General features: G+C 38.7%; 2 protein-coding genes across 4 annotated transcripts; one reads left to right on the forward strand and one right to left on the reverse strand.

The window, feature by feature from the left end:
- Nucleotides 1–1,578: 1,578 nt before the first annotated feature.
- Nucleotides 1,579–15,176, forward strand: golim4a (golgi integral membrane protein 4a). Of its 3 annotated transcripts, none has more exons than XM_057347834.1 (16): nt 1,579–2,124; nt 5,642–5,716; nt 6,537–6,586; nt 7,193–7,246; nt 7,696–7,846; nt 8,078–8,160; nt 9,017–9,100; nt 10,187–10,360; nt 10,479–10,715; nt 10,814–11,091; nt 11,193–11,269; nt 11,373–11,440; nt 11,573–11,704; nt 11,877–11,945; nt 12,028–12,114; nt 13,680–15,176. In XM_057347834.1, the coding sequence occupies exons 1-16, from the start codon at nt 1,848–1,850 to the stop codon at nt 13,809–13,811; spliced, it is 2,028 nt and encodes a 675-aa protein (XP_057203817.1). In that variant the 5' UTR covers nt 1,579–1,847; the 3' UTR covers nt 13,812–15,176. The 3 variants fall into 3 exon arrangements, with proteins under 3 accessions (XP_057203817.1, XP_057203815.1, XP_057203816.1); XM_057347832.1 differs by having other exon boundaries at nt 1,580–2,124; nt 11,525–11,704; XM_057347833.1 differs by having other exon boundaries at nt 1,580–2,124; nt 10,826–11,091; nt 11,525–11,704.
- A 108-nt stretch (nt 15,177–15,284) lies between these two features.
- Nucleotides 15,285–23,016, reverse strand: LOC130562678 (uncharacterized). The gene is made up of 7 exons (XM_057347837.1): nt 22,290–23,016; nt 20,542–20,668; nt 20,022–20,115; nt 19,817–19,944; nt 19,471–19,613; nt 17,111–17,308; nt 15,285–16,836 (listed from the first exon to the last, which is right to left on the reverse strand). Exons 1-7 carry the CDS (start codon nt 22,298–22,300, stop codon nt 16,725–16,727), a joined length of 813 nt encoding a protein of 270 aa, XP_057203820.1. The 5' UTR covers nt 22,301–23,016; the 3' UTR covers nt 15,285–16,724.
- Nucleotides 23,017–23,041: the final 25 nt, after the last annotated feature.

A 23,041-nucleotide genomic window follows, 5' to 3' on the forward strand; every position in this document is an offset into this window, starting at 1 on the left:
GGAACATATAACTTGGTGTTGTTTGTGCATCCGACTAGTTTCCAACCTAAACTGCATATAATTCTTAATTATTGAGTTTAAAAGTAAACTTTGACCCAGACCTTAATGCCTGTTTGCTTTTGTATTGTCATCTCAGTGTTTGAGTAACCTTGTTTACTCAAGTTTTGTCATGTTTATTCACCAAGCAGTTAAAAGTAAGATTATGAATCACAGTTATGGCCTATTTTTTGCTAATGGTTTACCAATACTCTACTACCAATGTGCTACTGTTAAAACTGTTTAGGTTATAGGCTATAGGCTATACTGTATATAATATTGCACATAGAAGATATTAAGACATTAGCACATTGCAAGTATTAAAAAATTTCATACAGCACATTAGAGATAATGACAAACTTCATTTTTAAGCACCACTTTTGGATTTATATATGCGAGTGAAAGAGAACGTGTTGGTGTTAAACAAATGCCATTGTGTTGCTTATGTAGTTTATGTAGTAGATCCTTTAAAAAAAAATCTTGTCATCTTTCACACAGGTGCAAAGTGTGCTAAACAAAGAACTCGGAATGTGCATATGAAAACCTGACCTCTATGTGTTAGTTCTCATAGCTCTCTTATGAGGAGAAAAATAATTTAAATATGAAATATATGTCATTACCAACCTAATTTATGAGTCTTGTTGAGCTTGTCTGTTTCTCTGTCTGTCTTTTTATTTATTTACAATTATTACCAGTATTGTACAATACAGCACAATGGTCAACGACCCTTGTTTTATTGTGCTTTATAAATAAACTAAACTAAACTAATGAAAAATAATTGCCTTAAACACATGTTTTAAAAACAGTCGTTATCTGCACATAGTTATTTACAATTTCATTGCATTTTTTAGTGCAAATAGTGAGAGTATTAAGAGACCTAATACTCAATGGTCAGAGCTTTAGCATAGTGGGAGGGGGTAAATAACATCCCAAATTTCTTTTTGGTGATGCTTGTGGCACAAATAATACTTACTTCAGCTTCAGGAGGGAGGATCTTTTAAAAGGATTAATTTGAAACTAAAGAAAAAGGTTTTGTGCAGTACATAAGATTCCCAGACAACCCGTTTCCTGCTGCGTCTAACTAAACATTCAAATCGTTCATTTATTCTTTGCGAATAAAGTTGAATGAATGTGCATCTTTTTACATTTCTTTCCCTTTATCACTCTTACTGCATGAATTAGAATTGATATCTTTACATATTTTGTAGTTTTATATTGTTCATTTACAAAATAAAAAACAACACAGGAATGGGTTTCTCTTGTTGTCTGTAGCCTACTTGTAAAAATCTAGTATGCTATAGTTCTATTTTAGTGGAAAAACGAGTGGAAAATATTTAAATAATGTCTAAAGTATGTAAATAAATGTCTTACTAATGATTATTCAGTTTCATGCATTAGTGCAAAAATGACCTTTTAGCTGACAGTTTTTAGAGACTCGAGAGGAACACGCACCCTCCCATCACAGCGAAGCCCCCTTGATTGACGTGAGCCTCAACCTATCGTAACAGTGGAGCGTTTGCGAGAGGCGGGACTTCCCTCAGTTCGAGCGCTGGATATTATACTGCAGCTCTAGGTGACACGTAACGAAAGGTACGTTCAGGGCCTTCCTAAACTTGACATGAACAAGTTATAAAGACGTATTTCCATAATGTAAGTAACGCGACAAAACTTCGACCGACTACGAGGACCGAATTCAAGTCAAATTCATCTCTGGAAACTTTGCAAAAAAAAAAAAACCCTCGAGACTTTTCGAAAGACATTACAGACAGAAATGCGTTATTTTTTCGTAGCATCTGGAAATACATTTTTTCATGAGGAATCTCGGAGTTGTCTCGGTACTGAAGGGTAAGGAGGGAACCATTCCCAGGAAACTTTCTGTGGACTCCAGGAGGACGGCGATCATGGGCAGCGGCGTGTGCTCCAGGAAGCAGAAGAAGATTTTCCAGTCGCTCTTACTGGTCACGGTGGTTTTCGGTATGATTTATGGTGGGATGGTGTCTTATGAGATGCACAAACAGCTGAACAGGACAGAAGCTCTGGCATTAAAATACCAGCAGCACCAGGAGTCTCTCTCAGCTCAGCTTCAAGGTAAAACACATATGACGTCACGACGCTGATCCGCATAACTTTGTAGCAAAGTTTAAACACTGTTGCACGCGGTGTGTTTGCGGTGCGTCGTGATCCTTGTGTACAATGATCTCACCTGTTGTTTGAGCAGAAAGGTGTTGGTTGAATAGAATAGAATAGAATTAGTGCTACTGGCTAGTTGTTAAAAATCAGAGGCTGTATTACAAAAACATCCCAATTCAAAAACTTCTTTAGTTACTTAAAACCCATTTAAAACATTGAATTTGTCAAATCTTAACTTGGGCCTGATGACAAAGGATGTACCTCTGATGTGGCCACTGGACAAGTAACAGCAGCCAGGTTGCAGATTATAGATAATTTTGTTATGACAAATTTTGCAAATTTGAGATGATATTTCAGTTTCTGCAGGTTTTCCAACCATTTTATCGTTTCGTAAGGTTTTTTATCTGCTAATAAAGATGCATTTATTCTTGTATTCAGAATTTGGTTGCATTGCATTTACACGGCTCTCTTGTTTTTGCCAAGTGGTTAGTATCCTTAGGGCAACATCATGTTGACCCTGGGACAACATTTAAATCATCCAATCAGATTTCAGAAATACATTTACAGTTTATTTTAAGTGTAATCTTACAACCAGGATTAGGTGCTTCTAGACCACTGTTTTTCACTTATCATTTCCCTCTGATTTTAGGGGTAAGTTATGGTTAGGGTTATGGTTGGGGTTTGGTGTGGGTTTAGGTTTTATTTATAAAAGGTTGTCATTAGGTCAACAAAATATGTTGCCCTGAGGACATCAACCACTTGGCAAAATCAGGTGGAGCGCATTTACACACAGCTGGTCATGTGACTGAAAAGCTTCATTAGACAACTTTCATTTTGTAAGAACTGTGTCATGTAAACGGTGTTTTGTTGAGTGCGTGTCACCTCTAGCACAGGAAATGCAGCGTTGCAGTAAAACAGGTCCATTCATGCGCAAGGAATAGTCAAGATCAACAGCAGTTCCTCGGTTCATCTGGTTACGGAAGATTCCTTACATTCTTTTCTCCTTTGAAGTAAAGAGTCGAACGAACCTGTCCTACAGTATCCAAGATGTCAAGTATTTGAATACACCACATTTGTATGTAACGCAGCATTATATATACTGGACACATGGGCTTCGTGTGAAGAAGGATGTGGATTGTGGACAGATCTAGTCCACTGTTTTGCACTGATGCAAAGCAGCTTTAGAGACAAAACAATATGTAGATAAGGAAAAAACAAATAATTAAGAACAGGAAAATTAAGTAATACACACATGCTTTTAAAATATGTGCATTGTCAGAAAGTGAAAGAATAGAAAAAAAGTTTTTGTTGAAGAATGAATGAAGGAACGGACATTTTTAGGAATGAGGTTCATTCATGAATTCACTCAAGTATTAAGATTAGAGTATTTATCAATTGATTTTAATTTTAGTATTTTTGATATGAATAAATATGTAATTTGGTTAGACAAAGAGATAATCCTGTCCCAAGCTCACTTTATTTGCAAAGCTGATGTTGCTGTGAGGTGGCGGTCAGGTCACTAACAAACACAGCAATGTTTTGACAGCACCACAGTGTTTACACTTTTCTGAGAGTCATCCTGCGATTGGTCTCTGCATAATAAGCTAAAGGTTGAAAAACGGCCCGCGTCACCTCTCATCAAGTGCTGTTCCTGAAACCATCATCATTATTTCACTGAGCAAAGCACTTAACCTCACATTACTCCCGCGAAACTCGACCTGTGAGAAGTGTACCGAACGGCACTTTGGATAAAAGCATCGGCTTACTTTACAATTTCACTGTTATCCTAAATCGTCATTTCTCGATTTTGAGGAACAGAAGAACTGACATGCACCGTGTGGCTAGATGTGCTGAGCTCTCTTCTCTCCTAAAGTCATCTCTGTTAGACATCCCGCTGGCGTCGCTTCCGCACTTACTTTTCAAGTCCAAGATGTTCTTGTTTGACAACCAGTTGTTCTGGTTTGTCTTTGCATAAGGGTGTGTAACAGAGAATTCACTACGAATCCCGCTGTTCAGATTGTTGTGACTAACTTCCCGGGCAAACATGCTCTGTGTAAAACATAAACAAGCCTTTTAGGTCACGTCTTATTACCTGATCATATTATATCAGTTCAGATTCATGAACACTTTGGTTATCACGACTGTGATAGCCACTGTCGTTGACTCATTATTTTTCACGAAGAACATTTGTTGGCTTTCAACCTGTGCCTAAAATCCCACTCTTTCGCTCTTTTGTGTTGGTGTGTTCTGGCTCGATTCATCCCTCTGTGAGTGTGTTATAGCTACAGCGAGGAAGAGAAGAAATGGCCCTTGTCTTTTAGATGAAACACAAACGAAGCAGTTGGCAGTGACAGATTCAGCCCGTTTTGTTGCTTTGCCATATGGACTTCCATTTGTTTCATTGCTAAGTTTCTTTCATGGCTCTTTTAAGAAGTTTAGAGTGAAGCTTTGTGTGTGTTTTCTTACGCAAGCATATTTTGTTTGTTTGCGCACCATTTATTTATGTAACTTACAAATTTGTATGTTTTATCATGCAGTTACGCAAACAAACGTGTTGAAAAAGTAATGTTACAGCGCAAAAGATGACATAAGACCTGTATATATTTTTGTACGTTGGTTTATACAGTAATCAATTTAGTTGTGAAGTCATTTCGTTCATATATGATGAAGCAATGTTTCTGTGGACTGCTTTTGAGCTATACAGCCATGAAAATGTCATGTAATCATCATTTGTAGATGTCCTGTAGAAATACGGCTGTTGTATTGCTTAAAAGTGAATATGAACGTGTTTTCTTTGCAGTATTTGAGGTGTGAAAAAATACTGGGCATCTTTTCTTTTTCTTTTTCTGAAAATAAATGCAAATAGAATCAATATTTTCATTTGAAATTCGGAAGAAGAAATATTTCAGAGAATGAAACAAAAATGATAATTTTACCTAAACGCATACATATAAATAGTAAATTAAATGTAAAATAATTTTGAAACGGTCTCCTAATCGTTTCATCACTTTTTACACTTTGTGCATTTTTCTTTGATCTAAAATGACTTACAGAGTGCATTACAAGACATACGTTGTATGAGCATGTGTGACCCCTAGTGCAAAAAAAATCATGTTTTTTACTGGATGTGTCTGGTTCGTCATTTTACTGGGAGGATATGAGAAGTCAAGAGACTTGAGGACAGAACCGCCGCACACCCTGATGTTGGGACAAACACAAATATGAGGAGGGAGGGTCCTGTCAGGCTTCATTTCCTGTGGCATTTGAGGTTCGAGGAGGGTCATTGTATCGCATTCACCGCTCATGTTACATTTCAAAAGTCATTGCACATTTAGGCCAGATGGGTAAACTTTTGCTTCTAATGCCGTCAGAGACATTAAAAGAGGCCAGAGCTGGCAGTGGAAGGGTCACCGGTTCACAAAGTGGAAGTATTCTTAAAAAATAATTGTAAATTTGTCTTATCTCTTTCTTCTAGTTGTTTACGAGCATCGCTCCAGGTTGGAGAAATCTCTTCAGAAAGAGCGTCTGGATCATAAAAAAGCTAAAGAAGGCAAGTGAATTTATGACTGATGAAGAGGAAATGACTCGCAGCATTCCAGAATATCCATGATGGACGCAATAATACAGACCAAAGCCACTGTTGCGCGCTGCATAATGTTAAATGCTTGTTTTACTGACTTTCTCAATAGAAAAGTGACAACAGACATTGTGGTTTCGCGCTCTGGATGTCTAAATAGATTAACGAGATTCCACTCGACAGCAAAATTTTTTTTCCAGTTTTCACATCCTGAAAGACAAGTGAAGTCTTCTTGTGCCTCGTAGCATCTTATTTCTAAAGAGGCAACACAAAATAGATCCTATTAATGGCAAATTATGTTTATTTATTTTTCTGTCCAAATGATATTTACATTCATATATTGAATCATTAATCTATGTTCTTAACATTTTGGAAAACTGGAGCTTTTTTATTTAAGAAGTGGGTTTCCTTAGATGAACACTGGTTCCTTTCTCTTATTCTTAAAGGGACAGTTCACCCTAAAATAAAAATTCTGCCATCATTTACTCACCTTCGAGTTGTTCCAAATCTGTATAAATGTCTTTGTTCTGATGAACTCAAAAGAAGATATTTTGAAGAATGTAGTAAAGCAAACAGTTCTTGGGCACTTTTGACTACCGTTGTTTTTTTTCTACTATGGTAGTCAATGGTGGCCAAGAATTTGTCCAAATATCTTTCTCCATGTTCATCAGAACAACACAATTTATACAGGTTCGGAACAACTAAAGAGTTAGTAAATGATGACAGAATTTTCATTTTCAGGTGAACTATCCCTTTAACCCCCCTTATCTTTTGTTACCTTTCTTCCTCACAGATTTTCTTGTGCACAAACTAGAAGCCCAACAGTCCCTCAACAAAGACAAGGTAAGTCCTCCGAACCGTGACACCGGGTCCAAAATAAACCAAACAAAAAACAGCATCAAATACATAGATTCTGGTGTAAATTTAATGGTTGGTCAGTAGCAGATATTTAGAAACTGGTATATTGTCTCAATCTGGCACTTGAAATGTCACAGTGAACATTCTTGCATTCCCCTTTAATTATTTCATTTAGCACAAGGGATATTTCACCCGAAAATTTAAATTCTGTCATCGTTCATTTAACCTTATGTGATTCAAAACTTGTATATGGCTATTTCTTCTGTGGAATACAAAAGAAGATATTTAGAGAAATGTCTCGATGGTTTTGTGTCCATACAATGGAAGTCAATGGGGGCAAATGTTGTTTGGAATGACATGAGGGTGAGTAAATGATGACAGAATTTTGGGTAAAGCAATCATTTATATGTTTCACTGCTAGAGAGCTTGTCTCTGTATGGTGTTATTGAAATCAAATGTACTTGCCCTGCAGCCTGATGCTCATCTGTTTCCTGCTGTGTCTTTGCCTGCCGTGACCTTCGGTGGTATCATGATGCAATGCTCACAAAATGACCACATCTGTTTGTGTTTTGTGCGTTTGTTTGTTTACAGCAAGATGCCAGCGTCAGGTTTAACTCTCTGCATTCTCAGCACCAGATATTAAAGGTCAGGGGCGACCGATTTCGACATGCTTGTTGTATAGATCATCTGATACGTTTTCTAGTCGTAATTTCCCTTTTGGTAAAAAACATTTATTATAGTGTTTTATAGTATTTTGAGTTTTAATTTATAGTATTGTTTAAAGTATATAACCCAGGGGCTCACTAGGAGACTTCAATAGACTTCCAAGGGCGGCATAAAACGAAAGAAGACATAAGAATTAAAAGAAGCTAAAACAATTTAAAAAAAACAAGACATTTCAGTGTTTGGTTATTTTTATAACAAAAATCTTGTAAAATTGTGATATCAAGCTCCAAAATATTATATTGGGTAATGGAGCCTTCATTAGTGTATATTGTTATGGGCGATTGCCAACCACTGATATAACTCATCCGTACTGTAGCAAACAGATCTTTTTTAATCCACCGTTGTGTGTGTTTGTCTTTATTCACCAGAATCAACATGATGATCTTAAAAAACAGTATTATGAACTACAAGAGCGACATCAGCTACAAGGAGACGAACACAACAGGGCGGTAGATGAACACAAACAGAAACTAGATGAACTTCATCAGGCCAAAGCATCTGAGGTTTCTAAACTCCAAGGTATCACAATATCATTCACAAATGTCTTTGCACACTCACTTGTTTATTACTTTACTGTTTGCTCATGTTCGGAGTTTAGTCAAACGCTAAGCATTACATTTCTGCTCCTGAACAATAATAGAGACCAGAATATCACAGACACTTTTAACACCGAGACCTAGAAATGCCATTTGTATGCAGTAATTACAAGCTGCAGTCGGTTCACGTTTCTCCTTTCTCTCTTTTCTTCAGAGAATGTTTATAACCTGCGTGAGGAGAACAAGCAGTTGAGAAAAGCCCATCAGGACATCTATGTCCAGCTTCAGGATAACAGGGTAATGCCCCAAGGCATTATGGGCAAATCTCACAGACTGGCAACTGTAAAACTACAACATGCAAATGTGGGGCATGACATGCAAAAGGAAGTGTGATTCAGCCCCATTTCCAAGAACCATCACATTTTTTGTATAGACAGTTTCAGAGGCAACAACATAAACAAACGTTATGTGGCCCAAACTTAAAGTGATAGTTCACCCAAACATGAAAACTCCGTTGTCATTTACTCGTCATTTCAAACCTGTATGACTTTCTTTCGGCCGCAGAACACAAAAGAAGATATTTTGAAGAATGTCGTTAACTGGCCCCTGTTGACTTGCAATGGTTTTGTGTCCACACAATAGAAGTGAATGAGGGCCAGCGCTGTCCGGTTACCCACTTTCTTCAAAATATCTACTTTTGTGTTCTGCGGAAGGAAGAAAGTCATACAGGTTTGAAAAGACAAGGGGGTGAGTAAATGATGACGGAATGTTCATTTTTGTGTGAACTGGCACGTTAACTTCTGGTAGACCTCTGCAAAGAATCAATAACCGCTGAGTCTAATTTATACAATTAATAAACAATAAAATATGAATAAAAATGAACATTACTATAAATTAAATATAAAATAACTGCCGGACCGATAATCAAACCAAATGAGACCAAAAATTAACTTCGGGCCAGGCACGTGTGTCAGATGAAATCGTCTATATAATCTACTCCCATCACACTACATACTATTAATATTATTTTGTTCATCATTTATGAAAGCATGATTATATTGATTTGTTTCTGTATTTGACACCTATATCTTCAGACCCGGGTGTCAGTGTGCAGGCTTTTTTCATTTATGCGTCATCATTTTTTCCCTCATAGCAACAGCACAAGAACTTGAAATCGTCCCACGACCAGCTTGTGTTGACCCTGGAGGACCACAAGAGTGCGCTAGCAGCAGCCCAGGTTTGTGTGTGCGCGCGTGTGCATTAGACTGTGTGTGCTGTGCATGCTTTCCACCAACTGCCCTACTGAGAAAAAATACGGTCAAAATCCTAATCGTTCACTACAAACATCATCACAAACCATGAAATGTTTACTATCGAAGCCATTTAAAATGTATTTTGTTTTTGGACCATGTTTTATGGGGATTTAATGTCAACATGTGTTCCTGTAGCTCTATTAGTGGAGCATTGCGTTAGGAGAGGAGAGGAGACATTTCCCAGTTTGATCCCCAAGGAGCGCACATACTTATAAATATTTACAGATGGAATGCACTGTTAATCGCTTTGGAAAAAAGGGAGTGCCAAGTAGAGATGCGCCGATATAACATTTCTCCAACGATATCTACAGCCGGTTATTGATATCTGCTGATACTGATTTTAAAGATGAAATGAATATTTCTTAACTTTCTGAATGTTTGTTAATTCATATTGAACCTCAAACTGGTGATGTTTCTTAACATTTTCTAAATACAGAGCACACATTCATTGCATTTTCCTGTCTTTGATTGACAGGATAGTGTCTGTTTTTAAACTAGCGCTAGTGTGAAAATGTGCTTTTATCGACCAATACCGATTATTGGCCGATATATCGGTGCATCTCTACTGCCAAATGCATAAATGTCAACGTAAAATGATCTTTTGGTTCACATGCCACCAACAGAAGCCAGTAGACAAACACACTGCCAGATGAGACCCAAAGAGATTATTATAGTTAAATCACTGCAATTCACATTTTACTCATAAATCCATCAGGACTTCTGTGATGGTTTCTTTCAGCAGGGTGATCTAGGAAGATAAACCACAGAGCATTGTGGGCCTGTTTCAAACATGCACGAAACTCTGAAGTATTTATTTGACGTTTTTTTGCTGTAGTGTGCTGCAACTGCTTAGTTGATATTCTCCTCAACGTGTTAACCCCCAACTCACTGTATAAGCAGAGTACCACAGGAACGGTGAACACACATACTGAGGAAAGTGTATGTTTTAAATGTACAAAGCCTTTGTTCTGCTGTATTTTTTGATGGTGGTTCTTCCCGGTGTTTGCCAGGTTCAGGTGAATGAATATAAACAGCTGAAGGAGACTCTGAATAAGATGCCCAGCATGAGACGGACCGCAGCTCAACCTCAGCAACACGTGGATGCTCAAACTGTGCAGCCGATGCAGAACAGAGCACCTGCTCACCCTGAAGAGCATCATCAGCTCCAGGAAACCCATCGACAGGTATTAAAGCCTGTGCTTACCAACAACCATTTTTATATTAGCATCCATCCATGTTTATTCTGAGCTTAAGGTGTTTTACATCACTCACATGTGCGCCTCATGTGGTTCTCTCAATCAGCCGGAGAAACAGGAGTTGGAGAAGCCTCAGTCGCACCACAAGGATGAAGATGGAGACGTGGGAGGAGCAGAAGAGAGGAGGAGAGAGCTCGCGGAGGAGGAGATGGAGCAGGCGGGGCAGCCTCAGAAACTGGACGAGGAGGAGTTTGATGTGGCCCATAATGAGGTGGAGGGGGAGGAGCCTCAGGCCGACCAACCAGATGAGAACGCAGTAGAGCGAGAGAAACGCGCTCGAGAGGTGAGATGAGATTAAAACCATTGACACGTGTTCAAAAATGTAAATTTTGGGCCTCGATGTTTTATTCACCTCCATTCTGTTCGAATGACATCACGCAGTCTCACCCCCAGGTGGCGCCGGCAGAGGCTCAGGTGCAGCACGCGCAGGTGGAGCGGGTGAAGTCTGCGTACGAACAGCAGCAGGAGCAGCAGCGTCTGGCTGCGCAGCTGGCAGAGGAGCGCAGACAGCTGCATCTGCGTCAGGAGGCTCTGCAGAGACAGCAGTTACAACAGCAGAGAGAGAGAGAGGAGCGACTGCGTCTGCAGAGAAAGAGAGAGGAACAACAGAACAGAGAAGCTGACCTTAAAGAACAACAACTCCAACAAGAGATGCTCAGGTGAAAAACTTCTCCTCATCTCGTCTCGTCTCGTCTCCTTTATTAACACTAAACAGCATTTCATTAATTGAGTAAATACTGTCATGTTGTGTATTCATCAGGAAGAGGGCACATTATGAGAACATGGATGCTGATGTAGTCCAAGGAGAGGAAGAAGCACATATCACAGAGGAGAAAGGTCAGACTTCATGTGACGTCACCTGCTTGACATCCATCCAGATGGAATAAAGCGAACGTTTAGTTTTTCTATTTCTGTGGGTGATATTTTCTGTTATTTGTAGAGAGGAACAAACATCAAGAAGAACCGAAGCATGGTGGAGAGGAGCATGTTCTCCAGGAGGAGATAGAGGTGTGTCATAGCAGTTCTGAACAAAATTCACCTTTATAAATGTGTGAATGTCTTTGTTTTGTGACGGTATACGTCAACCCATAGCACACTGTAGAAGCAGATGTTGACCCTGAGAATGACCCTAACAATCAGGGCGAGGATGAGTTCGAGGAGGCGGAACAGCAGCAGCATGGTGAGGCAGAGGAGGAGGAAGAGCCGGTACCCGTGGGACACATGCACCTGCCCAATAAGAATGAACAGCAGCCCGCTGAGGAACAGCTGGTGGTGAGTGACAGACACGCATCACAGTCAATCGCAACGTATTTGTCGTTTATTTTACTTCTTTGGAAAGGAGACATTCTGACCAATGAAATTTCATTGTGGGCGGAGCTACTCATCTCAAGTTTAGTTGAATCCGAAAGGGTAGCGTTTAGATTTAGTTTTGTGTTTCGTGCAGATTGCTGGAAACCCAGACCAGCAGGAGGACAATCTGGATGAGCAGTACCAGGAGGACGGAGATGATGAGGTCACAAAACAACACAAACACACCGTGACATAAAACACAGTGACAATCGATCTTCTTTAACATGATGATCTTGTGACTGCAGGCTCGGGACGAGCTGATGGAAAACCAGAAGCGTGAGGTGGGGAGAGAGGAAGAGGGAGACCCCTATAATGAGGAGAATGGAGAACAGGTACAAGTTCTTTGTGCATTTGGATGAATTGTACCTCTTTTTTGAGCTTTTTGTGCTGGTATTTTTCTAAGGAAAGAAGCTTGTGCGTAATGGAAAATGAAACCGATAGTCTTACATTAAAGCATCTGTATCTCCAGACCAGAATATTTTACAGATTTATGGCTGGGATTTTATTTAGGTTAGTTAGTAATTATCTACCTCAAACAACTTTAAATCACATATCAACACTGTAGCAACCAGCCACGAAATTCCAGGAACTTAAATTGATCTGAAAATGTAAAAAAAATCAAATTTCACATTTTTTGCATCAGTATTCTGCAGCATATATCAAATCCTGTTAAAAAACTAGATTACAAGAAAACGTGAAAGGTATCAAATTATTACTACATAAAGCAGAAGTGAGAGGAGGAGTGAAAATTCAAATATAACTAAAAAATATCCCAAGTGTATCATGATTTTTTTATTGTTTGCTGCCTGTCATGAATTTTTTTATTGAGATGACTCATGATAACAAAATGCTAAAATTTTCTTTTACAAATGAACAATGATAATAATAACAAGAGAGGAATAGAAATAAAATAAAAATGCCATTGAAAAACCGGCATGTAAGAAGAAAATGTCTAGAAGGACATCTACCCGTATACACATGCGAATAATAAAAATGTATAATTAAATAAATAATATGTGGCACAGGGTTATACAAAGAGCTAAAACATGTCATGTATGCAAAGTTTAACAATGTAGAAGGACATATGAAATATAAAGGATGCGAATACATCTTTCAACCTGGTTTACACTTTCAAGGGTCGAAGTTTATTATAATCCCGAAGGGCGATTTTTGATGCAGCATAGATTAAAAAGAAGTTAAAAATAAAGGATATAATTCCAGATATTCTCAGAAGATGAGAGTTTACCTTTTAACATATATGTTGCCTGTCATGATTGAAATATATTTAAATGTCCGTGATGTACAGCACGAATGTTTATTACTTTCTAATGAAAGTTGCGTTGTCAAAAAAATTGTTTCTTTCCAGAGGAATAATGAGCAGAACCGTCTCAGATCTGTTTTTATTTAAAAGCACTTTAATACTCATAGTTTATGTTTGCTCTTCTTCTATTGTACAAGTTGCCTGTGTAACTGTAGACGGGCGGCAGCGGCACAGTCGGGTGAATCAGATCAATTCCTGGTGTCCGATTGCTGCCGTGCCATCTCATGACTCGCCTCAGTGCACTTTCCCTTTTCATCTCGTCTGTGACATTCAAGCAGAGGTCTCAGGAAATATTTACATTTTTTTAGAAACACTGAGTTAAATAATGAACAGATCATACAGAGCTGTGCATATTTAAAGGAAATGACAACCTGTCATCATGTTATGACCTTCTTTCATAAAACACAACAGGTGAATTTCTAACGTTTGGCCCGCAGTACATAGGAGGAAAAGGCTTGACATTTTTTTAAGGTTTTCAAATGACACATGAGTAAATGTGAGGTTTATGCATCTTCCTGTGCAGTTCTTGGCCAGAATACGTTAACCAGACGAAAATGAATTTCTCTGTCCGTATAGGAAGATGCCCGACATCATGATGCAGCGGTGAAGGAAGGTAAAAGCCCCGCTCAAGATCCAAATGAGGAGAACTACGAAGAGGAAGAGGAGGGCAACGCAGGTCAGGCAGCCAATGGCAGGGCAGAAATGTGAGCCGTTGGGAAGGAAGGACAGCTGGATTTAGATCCTTTTGAACATGGAACCAGATGCGTTGGCTAGTTCTGATGAATAAGAAACATGTTCCTGATCTGGTCTGCGTTAGTCAAACTAAGATGCACGAAAGCAGCGCTGACCACTAACAGACCGGACGCCCTGCTGTCTGTCTTTGCGGTTTGTTCAATTTAAATACATACGTTCGGCTTTTTAACCGACGATGCAGGTTTCTTTGCGCGGATTTTAAAAGCGCAGATTTTGGGAAAGATTTCCCAGGTGAAACTTTTCATTTGACATTGACATTATTATTGAATCATGTCTTTCCTCGCAGCTGCGCGTGTCTTTGAATGAATATTGTAAAACTATTTTAACAAGACATAGCTTTTCAAATGGGTGAATCTTCCATTCAGCATTTTGGAAATAATGTCATATTTCTCCCGAAAATCTGTATTTTACAAGGAAATGATTCACACAAAAGAAACTTCAGCACTGAATGCTCAATTTGCCAAACGCTCACGCCCATCGGCCACATTTCACTCAACCCTGAGTGAAAATATGTTGTCAAGGAATAATAATGCATCATCAGTGTGATTTGACATTACACATTCATGTAGTGACGTCTATAGAGCCAAACAGGATGTAGTGACGTCATTCAAGCACGCAAGTGTTGCTGTCGGCAATTTTAAATGACATTTTTATCTTAGATTTGTGTTTACTGTACCGTAAATCACTGCATTTCTTCAGTTTTCTATTTTAAACCAAGTGCCTCTTGCCAAGATGCTTCGGCTACTGACCTCTCATTCGGAGGTCTCCTTTACGGTAACACATTTGCCTTTTGTTTTTTATTCCTTACTGCCAAGTCAATTCACATCTGCCAACTAGTATTCTAGTATAAACTAGTATTAGTATTCAAAGCTAATGGGCCTAAAAGTCTTACCTTTAACATTTAAGATCAGACAGTCAAGAGTTTAATGGCACATTGAAAGAGAATTGATACAGACATAATGATCAGATATTTGAGGAGTAAAAAACAGTTGCACGATTTACACACGATTATTTGTCCAGAATATATGCTGAATCACTACAATAATGGAATATCGTATTTATTTTGTATTTGTTCTGTTTTATATATCATCTTTCTTCTTTTTTATTGTCCAGACACAGGATTTTTAGACTGGATAGTTGATGTAATTTTTATGAAACCAACTTTCTGTTTATTACATTGTATTTAAATAAATGTATCTATATGTGTATACACTTTTGTAAACGTGAAATGTATCCTTTATGAAAGGTTATTCACTGAGAAAAATGTGTGCCATCTTGTTGATCATGGCATGTGAGCAAAATAAAACTTGGTGGAAGGGTTTTATAGTTTATCTTCCTCTTTTAATCGTGCACAAACACTGAGACTGGAGGCCGACCTATTTTTGTTTCTTGTTTGTTGCCCTTGAGTAGAAAGAGAGAGAGTTTTTCTCAAAGTGATAGTTCACCCAAAAATGAAATTTCTATTCACTCTCGTATGTCATTCCAAACCTGTATGGATTTCTTTCTTCTGCAGAAAACGCAAAAGAAGATATTTTGAAGAACATTGGTAACCAAAAACAACATTGACCTCCGCTGACTTCCATTGTCTGCACACAAAACCACTGAGACATTTCCCAAAATATCTTCTTTTGTGTTCCACAGAAATTACAGAATAAGTTTTATTTTCTAATCTTTGAAAATACATGAACACACTATTACCTATGTTCCTGCTGTTAGGTAACGTCGCAATAATATGTAGCTGAGTTTTGACTATATAAATATATTTGTGTTTGTGTTATTCCTCTCACAGGCGTGTGTAATGAATCTTTGCAGATGATGTTCTCCGTGGGGAAGCCGCGGTCTGGTGACAAACAAAGCCGCCTCTCGCAGATTTAATAAGCTGTATAATTTCGTCAGATCTCTCGTTTCTTCTCTTCTCGGCTCAGGTGTCAGAGGAGTTGAAATTGACACCAAAATGAACACAGAATACTGAAGCGCATAAGAATTGGTGATTGCTGAAAGGCCGAGGCGAACTATAAGCGTCATGGTACACATTGAGCGTAGGCCTATATGAAGCCGTGGTTTTTTTCAATGTGTGAAATTCCGTGAGGTCAGGGTTTGGGAAGCAGCTCATCGATTGGCTTCAAAGCCTGACGGATTGAATTCTGACTAATCGTAAATCTAAATTTGTTTTCAAACTACAGTGTAGTCAGTATATTGTTTTAAATATAGTAAATGTATTATTATTATTGCTTATGTATTACACTGTAAAGCATTTTGGATCAATTACAGTTGTGTAAAATTGAGCTCTGAGTGAAGTTTAACCTGAAATCGCGTTAAAGCGAATACACTTTATTTTGGAATGATTTTAGTTCTGAATTGTAATTTTTAAGAAAAGGCATCCATGTCGTGATTCTGGACATCCACCTGACCCTCTGAGAACCTGCGGTGACATCATCAGCTGATCAGCAGTGTCACATTACTGTATCTGATTCCGTCTCTCTGCCCCCTTTTCACACCATGTCAGCTGAGCATAGGGCAATAACACCCGAGAACCGACACGGCTGTCAAAACAGTCTTCAGGATAGTGTGAACTTTAAGATCAGGGTTGGCTGGTCATTGAGCCACCGAATAGCCTGAATGACCAGCAGCAGACGTTCTGCTGATGAACCACACAATGTCAACCCATTACAGATTTGGGGTGTACAGTTTAACTTTTCTAAGTTGAATGGCTCAAATGTAAACCAGAGGTACATAAATACCTTTAATTTATCATGAAAATGCACGTGAGCATTTAAAACGTTGCATTACAAAGACTTTTACAGTATTTGACAGTATAGTACATTGGCTTTAGGTTCTGTCTTCGAGGCTTGAGTTCAAGAGCTGCCGTCACAGAATAATACATAACCTGGACGCCGCCGGTGACGGAGGCGGCACACAATCTTCCGGCAGCTTTGGGATGCCATCCAGAACCTGGAGGTTTGGCAAACAGGCGAACACACTGCAGAGAAAACACCAAGGTGAGTCTGATTCTCTTGGCTCGCTCCGAACACTTCGAGCAGTTCTTGAGCCAATTCTTTATTCGCTAAATTATGATCTCATCATCTCGTATAGCTATTAACTCTGGATGTAATGTGGTTTTCGAGACACATTAATTGAAATATGTAATTAGCTGATGAGTTTTAATGAGTCCACTTCTCCAGTTTGTGACATGGAGTTATTAAAAGCTGAGTGGTGTTCTATAAATAACCTGAAGATGAATCCGCCGGTCTCACCGTGAGCGGTAGCGCTCCAGAAACTGGCAGGGGTTGCGTTTGAGGGTCAGAGACCGCAGCGGCGTGTTCCTCAGCAGACACAACTCGCTCAGGGAGGAAATACTGTTTTCAGACAGGCACAAGTGCTGGATGTCGGGAACCTTTGGCAGCTGACGGACGGACGTCAAATGGTTCCGATGAAGATTTAGGATTTTACATCTGCAAAAACACGGGCATGCTCTTGATCACATTTAATCGAATTTTGTTAGTGATTTAATCTAGAATTTAAATCCGCTAGCACAGTATATAGAGAATAAGTGTTGAAAAGGGTCTCCTTACTTTACCCCAATTCACAACTGTTTAATATAATGATGAATTATATTGGCTGTCGGATTGCAGCTTTAAAAAGTAAACCAAAAGAAGACTGTTACATTTACCACATTTATTTGACTTCGATCAAAGTGACGCGTTGCAGAAACACGTGTGGATGAATTGTGATGCACAACATATTCATTTGCAAAAAAAAGATTTTTTATATGCTAATATTTTATATTCTCATTTCACACAGCAATGTGTTTATAGTAGGGCTGTCGAACGATTAATCGCCATTAACCACATCCAGAATATTAAATAAATACATAATATTTGTCTGTGTACTGTGCATATTCATTCTGTATTTATATCCACATACACATACATTTATACATATTTAGGACATTTTTACGTGTATTTACAGTATTTATATTTACCAATCATTTATATTATATATATTTTTCTTAAATAAATACAAAATTTATATGCACAGTACACAGACATACACTCACCTAAAGGATTATTAGGAACACCATACTAATACGGTGTTTGACCCCCTTTCGCCTTCAGAACTGCCTTAATTCTACGTGGCATTGATTCAACAAGGTGCTGAAAGCATTCTTTAGAAATGTTGGCCCATATTGATAGGATAGCATCTTGCAGTTGATGGAGATTTGTGGGATGCACATCCAGGGCACGAAGCTCCCGTTCCACCACATCCCAAAGATGTTCTATCGGGTTGAGATCTGGTGACTGTGGGGGCCATTCTAGTACAGTGAACTCATTGTCATGTTCAAGAAACCAATTTGAAATGATTCGAGCTTTGTGACATGGTGCATTATCCTGCTGGAAGTAGCCATTAGAGGATGGGTACATGGTGGTCATAAAGGGATGGACATGGTCAGAAACAATGCTCAGGTAGGCCGTGGCATTTAAACGATGCCCAATTGGCACTAAGGGGCCTAAAGTGTGCCAAGAAAACATCCCCCACACCATTACACCACCACCACCAGCCTGCACAGTGGTAACAAGGCATGATGGATCCATGTTCTCATTCTGTTTACGCCAAATTCTGACTCTACCATTTGAATGTCTCAACAGAAATCGAGACTCATCAGACCAGGCAACATTTTTCCAGTCTTCAACTGTCCAATTTTGGTGAGCTCGTGCAAATTGTAGCCTCTTTTTCCTATTTGTAGTGGAGATGAGTGGTACCCGGTGGGGTCTTCTGCTGTTGTAGCCCATCTGCCTCAAGGTTGTGCGTGTTGTGGCTTCACAAATGCTTTGCTGCATACCTCGGTTGTAACGAGTGGTTATTTCAGTCAAAGTTGCTCTTCTATCAGCTTGAATCAGTCGGCCCATTCTCCTCTGACCTCTAGCATCAACAAGGCATTTTCGCCCACAGGACTGCCGCATACTGGATGTTTTTCCCTTTTCACACCATTCTTTGTAAACCCTAGAAATGGTTGTGCGTGAAAATCCCAGTAACTGAGCAGATTGTGAAATACTCAGACCGGCCCGTCTGGCACCAACAACCATGCCACGCTCAAAATTGCTTAAATCACCTTTCTTTCCCATTCTGACATTCAGTTTGGAGTTCAGGAGATTGTCTTGACCAGGACCACACCCCTAAATGCATTGAAGCAACTGCCATGTGATTGGTTGATTAGATAATTGCATTAATGAGAAATTGAACAGGTGTTCCTAATAATCCTTTAGGTGAGTGTATATTATGTAAACACAAACTTTTATTTTGAAAACATTATAAAGTTTACAGAACTGAGTCCGCTGGTGATACATAATTAACAGTTTCCTACTTACTGTAAAATAAACTCGTCATATGAGATTACACCACACGGCTAAAGTTGCACAATATGTATTTTTACACGACCAGACCATATAATGGGACGGCGTCCAGTGAAAGCTCACTTTCTTGCAAAAGGGAATGATTATTAATGCTACATTACAATCCTGGCCCATGTGACAACAGATTAGATGACCAGATTATAGTCTACATCTGTACGCTATACTGTTAGCAGTATTCACAATCAAGTTATTTAGTTTGATACCTTGGCAGTCTGACAGAACTGAGATCTTTCAGAGAGTTGTCCACCAGCTGAAGATGTTCCACTCGAATGAGTCTCTTCAGAATACGAGTAAAGTTCTCTAGCTGGTATGGATCACCCAGGTCCTGGTAAGACAAGTTCAGTACCTACCCATAAAACAGAAAATCGCTTTAATTGCTCAATTATAATATGCCATTCCTGAAACATCTCAAAAACACAACTGAGGTGATACTTTGACGTTTGAAAGATGCAGTTGCTAGGGTGTTGCTAGGACACCGATGGACATGGTTATCAATACCAGGGATGTTGTCAGCATTATAATTATTACAAATGAATAAGTGTGGCTCACCACACAGTTCTCCCAGTTCTCCTGAAGTCTCTCCTCCCATTTCTGTCTTCCCTCCTCTCTCCTCTTTCTCCTGCCGCCTCTGAGAGATATGTCTTCACTGTTAACAGACAGCTCCCCTTCAGCGGGGCCTGTTTGAGGACATCATCCGAATAGATGCAACAATACAGCGTATACATCATAAATCAGTTGATAAATGACCTCTTACCCTCTCTGACTCTCGGGCAGGCGAGCTGGTCCCCACGCACATCATGCTCCTCTAAACAGTGCCACGAGGCGAACCTGAACCGACTGGACGGCAGCTACATGGGACAAGACACCATACAGACACATGGGCTGTCAATCAAAGCACACTTTTCATTCACAATACTGATCGAAGTAAGTGGTTGCACGATTATACTTGATATTTAGCGTCACACATGCACGCACACACTTTACTTAAAGCATATATGTATTATGCATTATAAAAGTGTTTTTACTTTATTAATAATGCCTTGTAATGCACATTATAATGTCTCATGAATATTTGTTACTACAGTTTATACATTATAACACTCATATATTCATTGCTATCCTCTGCATTTGTATTTTGGTAATAATTCTTTACAACAACATTTAATGTATTACAACATAAATTATGAACCATTATTATGCATCATACCATTTAATCCTTCGTAACGCATTATACCCAAAGGCTTTAAGTTAAGTCTTGCCAAATTGGTACTTACTGGTGTGGCAACAATGCCGGAGTCTGGAGTCAGTTCCACAGAGAGAGGAGTGTGTGTGTCGCTTAACTCAGAGAAGTGAGATTGAGACTTTGGAAAACTTTCACTGCTGGTGATCACTCCAGAGGAACTGGAGAGAGAGAGAGAGAGCGAGAGAGCGAGAGAATAGTAGAGAGTAGAGTATTCAAGCAAAGGTAAATTTTATGTGATATTATGGTCTGTTAAGCAATAGTGTTGTTTGTTAATCATCGGCAATCGTCTTTAAACCTCGTGAGCTGTAGAAAGCATTTTGGGCGTCAGGAGTTTGTGGGACTTTTAGACATTTTTTCATAATACTGAAATTATTGAACTACTTACGCATCAGAGACGTAAAAGCTTTTGTTAAAGCACGTTTATGCGGTTAAGTTGACTGAATCATATTAAATGCAATTGTTCACTTTAATTCATGATTTCACAAGAATAATTTTACGTGGCGATTCATTGTAAAGTCACTTTTTAAAGAAACAAAGACATTTCTTTTAAAGAAATGAATAAGGTATCATTAAATTGTTTTTCTAAACTGTAATATTATGAAGTATACAAAATAAATGTGACCCTGTCTGTGAAATCCAGGCTTCAGTCTCACAATCTGATTATGAGATAAGGAGCATCAAAGTTTCATTTTCACTCGCTTTAGTCAATATTAAAGATATCAAATCTTTACATTACTGGATGGGAGATGATCTTATGTAGAAAGCATTAAATAACAAAAAAATGACTTGCTGGGTTTTACATGCACAAATGTCCCTATGTTTTTCTTTCGTAATTGAATCATTTGTTCAAACGCAAAACAACACATAAAGGGCTTTTTGAAATGACCCGAACCGTTTTTTTGCAGCATATCTGTCTGATGCCTAAAACACAGCCCGCACCCATGATGTGCTGTAGAATAGGTTATGTACTGTATGTAGGCAGCTCAGTAGTTGTTGAGATGAAGCCGCAGCATGTAATGAGAGCCTGGGCGTCCTCACATCCGCTGGGCTGAGGTTCTGGTGTACATTACTCTGAACTCTGCACCCTGATCCGAATTAAAGCCAGCTGTCACTAGAATAGCACATCACCCCAGCAAACTCAGCCAACGAAATGATCAAACGATTTGATAGAAGAATAGATAGATAGAATAGATTGGATATATAGAACTTTATTGTTCATATGTTTTCAATTGCACAGCTATTGATACACAATGTCACAATGTCTTATACTGTTGATACACAATATTATACCTGCTGAAAATAAACAACAATAGAAACCATCACAGAAATCCTAATGGATTTAATGGTTATAATGGGAATTGTATTGATTTCAATGGACTCTATAATGGTCTCTGTTGGGAATGTGTTGGGTTAAATTGGAGGGCTACTATCAGGTTAATGGAAACCAATAGACCACCATTAAATCCGACTGGAATTTTGCAGTGCATTTAATGGTACACAGCTCTTGGACCATAATAGTATTTGCAATGGAAAACACTGGAATTCCTGTTGTCATGTAAGATATATGCAACATTAAATATATTTATAATATAAACTGTAACAATATAAATTAAAGGAATAAACAGGCTTTTAAAACCAATTTGAACATCAAGTCCATTTAATGCCCATATGTGATGCAAAAACAGCATCTTAACGGTGCAAAACACTTAAACCCACGAAGCAGACCATTTTTACCAGGACACAAATAAACAAAGCAACAACAAAGCGACATTTTCTTACCTTTCGGACATGTCCTTCGGTTCTGACAGATCCCTTTGGCATTGACACGCAGTTAAGATGGTTATTTATGAAGAATATGACGCGCTTTACGATTGATGGTGGAATAGCAGCCGCGTTAAAGCGCGACAGGTGAGTGCGAGTTCTGCGCACGCGCGAAACGGCATCAGGTTCACTGATCCGCGTGCCGGGGTCAAACAGGGCAGCGGGTGCGCGCGTTCTGTATCTAAGGTTGCACTTCGGTGACTTTAGGAAAGTGTCCCAGTGTTATTGAAAGCAGTACACCTGTTTCATATACAAAAACTGAGACTACTAGTGAAAATGCTTCTATTTTGATTACAGATTATCAGCATAAACATGTGACTGAAACGTTGGATCTAAAATAAACATGAATAGTATTTAGTAGAAGTGTGTGTTATTTCTAAATGATTTGAGAAAGTTTAATCCGACCTAGAACTAGTACAGAATATTTAATATTTCATTCATAATGTTGTGGTTTTTAAACCTTAGTGTTGTTTGTTAAAGCTAAATTTAAGCTTTAGTTTTTTTCTGGTAGTTATAAATCCCACAGAAAGCAGATGGTGTGCACAGTGCTCAAACGCATCATGGCCTGCATCTTTTTTGTTATTTTGTAAGCAAACCACTTATATTTTTGAAAAACATGAACGTGTTATAAAGAAGAAAATGTTTTATTAAATGAAATACTATGATCACTTGACATTGATCACACACATTTCTTTGAGTCCTGTAAAAAT

Source organism: Triplophysa rosa, linkage group LG12, assembly GCF_024868665.1.
Source record: "Triplophysa rosa linkage group LG12, Trosa_1v2, whole genome shotgun sequence".
Lineage (NCBI taxonomy): Eukaryota > Metazoa > Chordata > Actinopteri > Cypriniformes > Nemacheilidae > Triplophysa > Triplophysa rosa.

Excerpts from the sequence above, each read along its gene's own strand:
- LOC130562678 (XM_057347837.1), bottom strand. Across the intron at positions 20,116-20,541 it reads CCGGCATTGTTGCCACACCA|CTGCCGTCCAGTCGGTTCAG; the intron begins GTAAGTACCAAT and ends TGTCCCATGTAG. Across the intron at positions 19,945-20,021 it reads CTGCCCGAGAGTCAGAGAGG|GCCCCGCTGAAGGGGAGCTG; the intron begins GTAAGAGGTCAT and ends GTCCTCAAACAG.
- golim4a (XM_057347832.1), top strand. The coding sequence starts at position 1,848 with ATGAGGAATCTCGGAGTTGTCTCGGTACTGAAGGGTAAGGAGGGAACC. Across the intron at positions 2,125-5,641 it reads TCTCTCAGCTCAGCTTCAAG|TTGTTTACGAGCATCGCTCC; the intron begins GTAAAACACATA and ends TCTTTCTTCTAG. Across the intron at positions 7,247-7,695 it reads CTCAGCACCAGATATTAAAG|AATCAACATGATGATCTTAA; the intron begins GTCAGGGGCGAC and ends TTTATTCACCAG.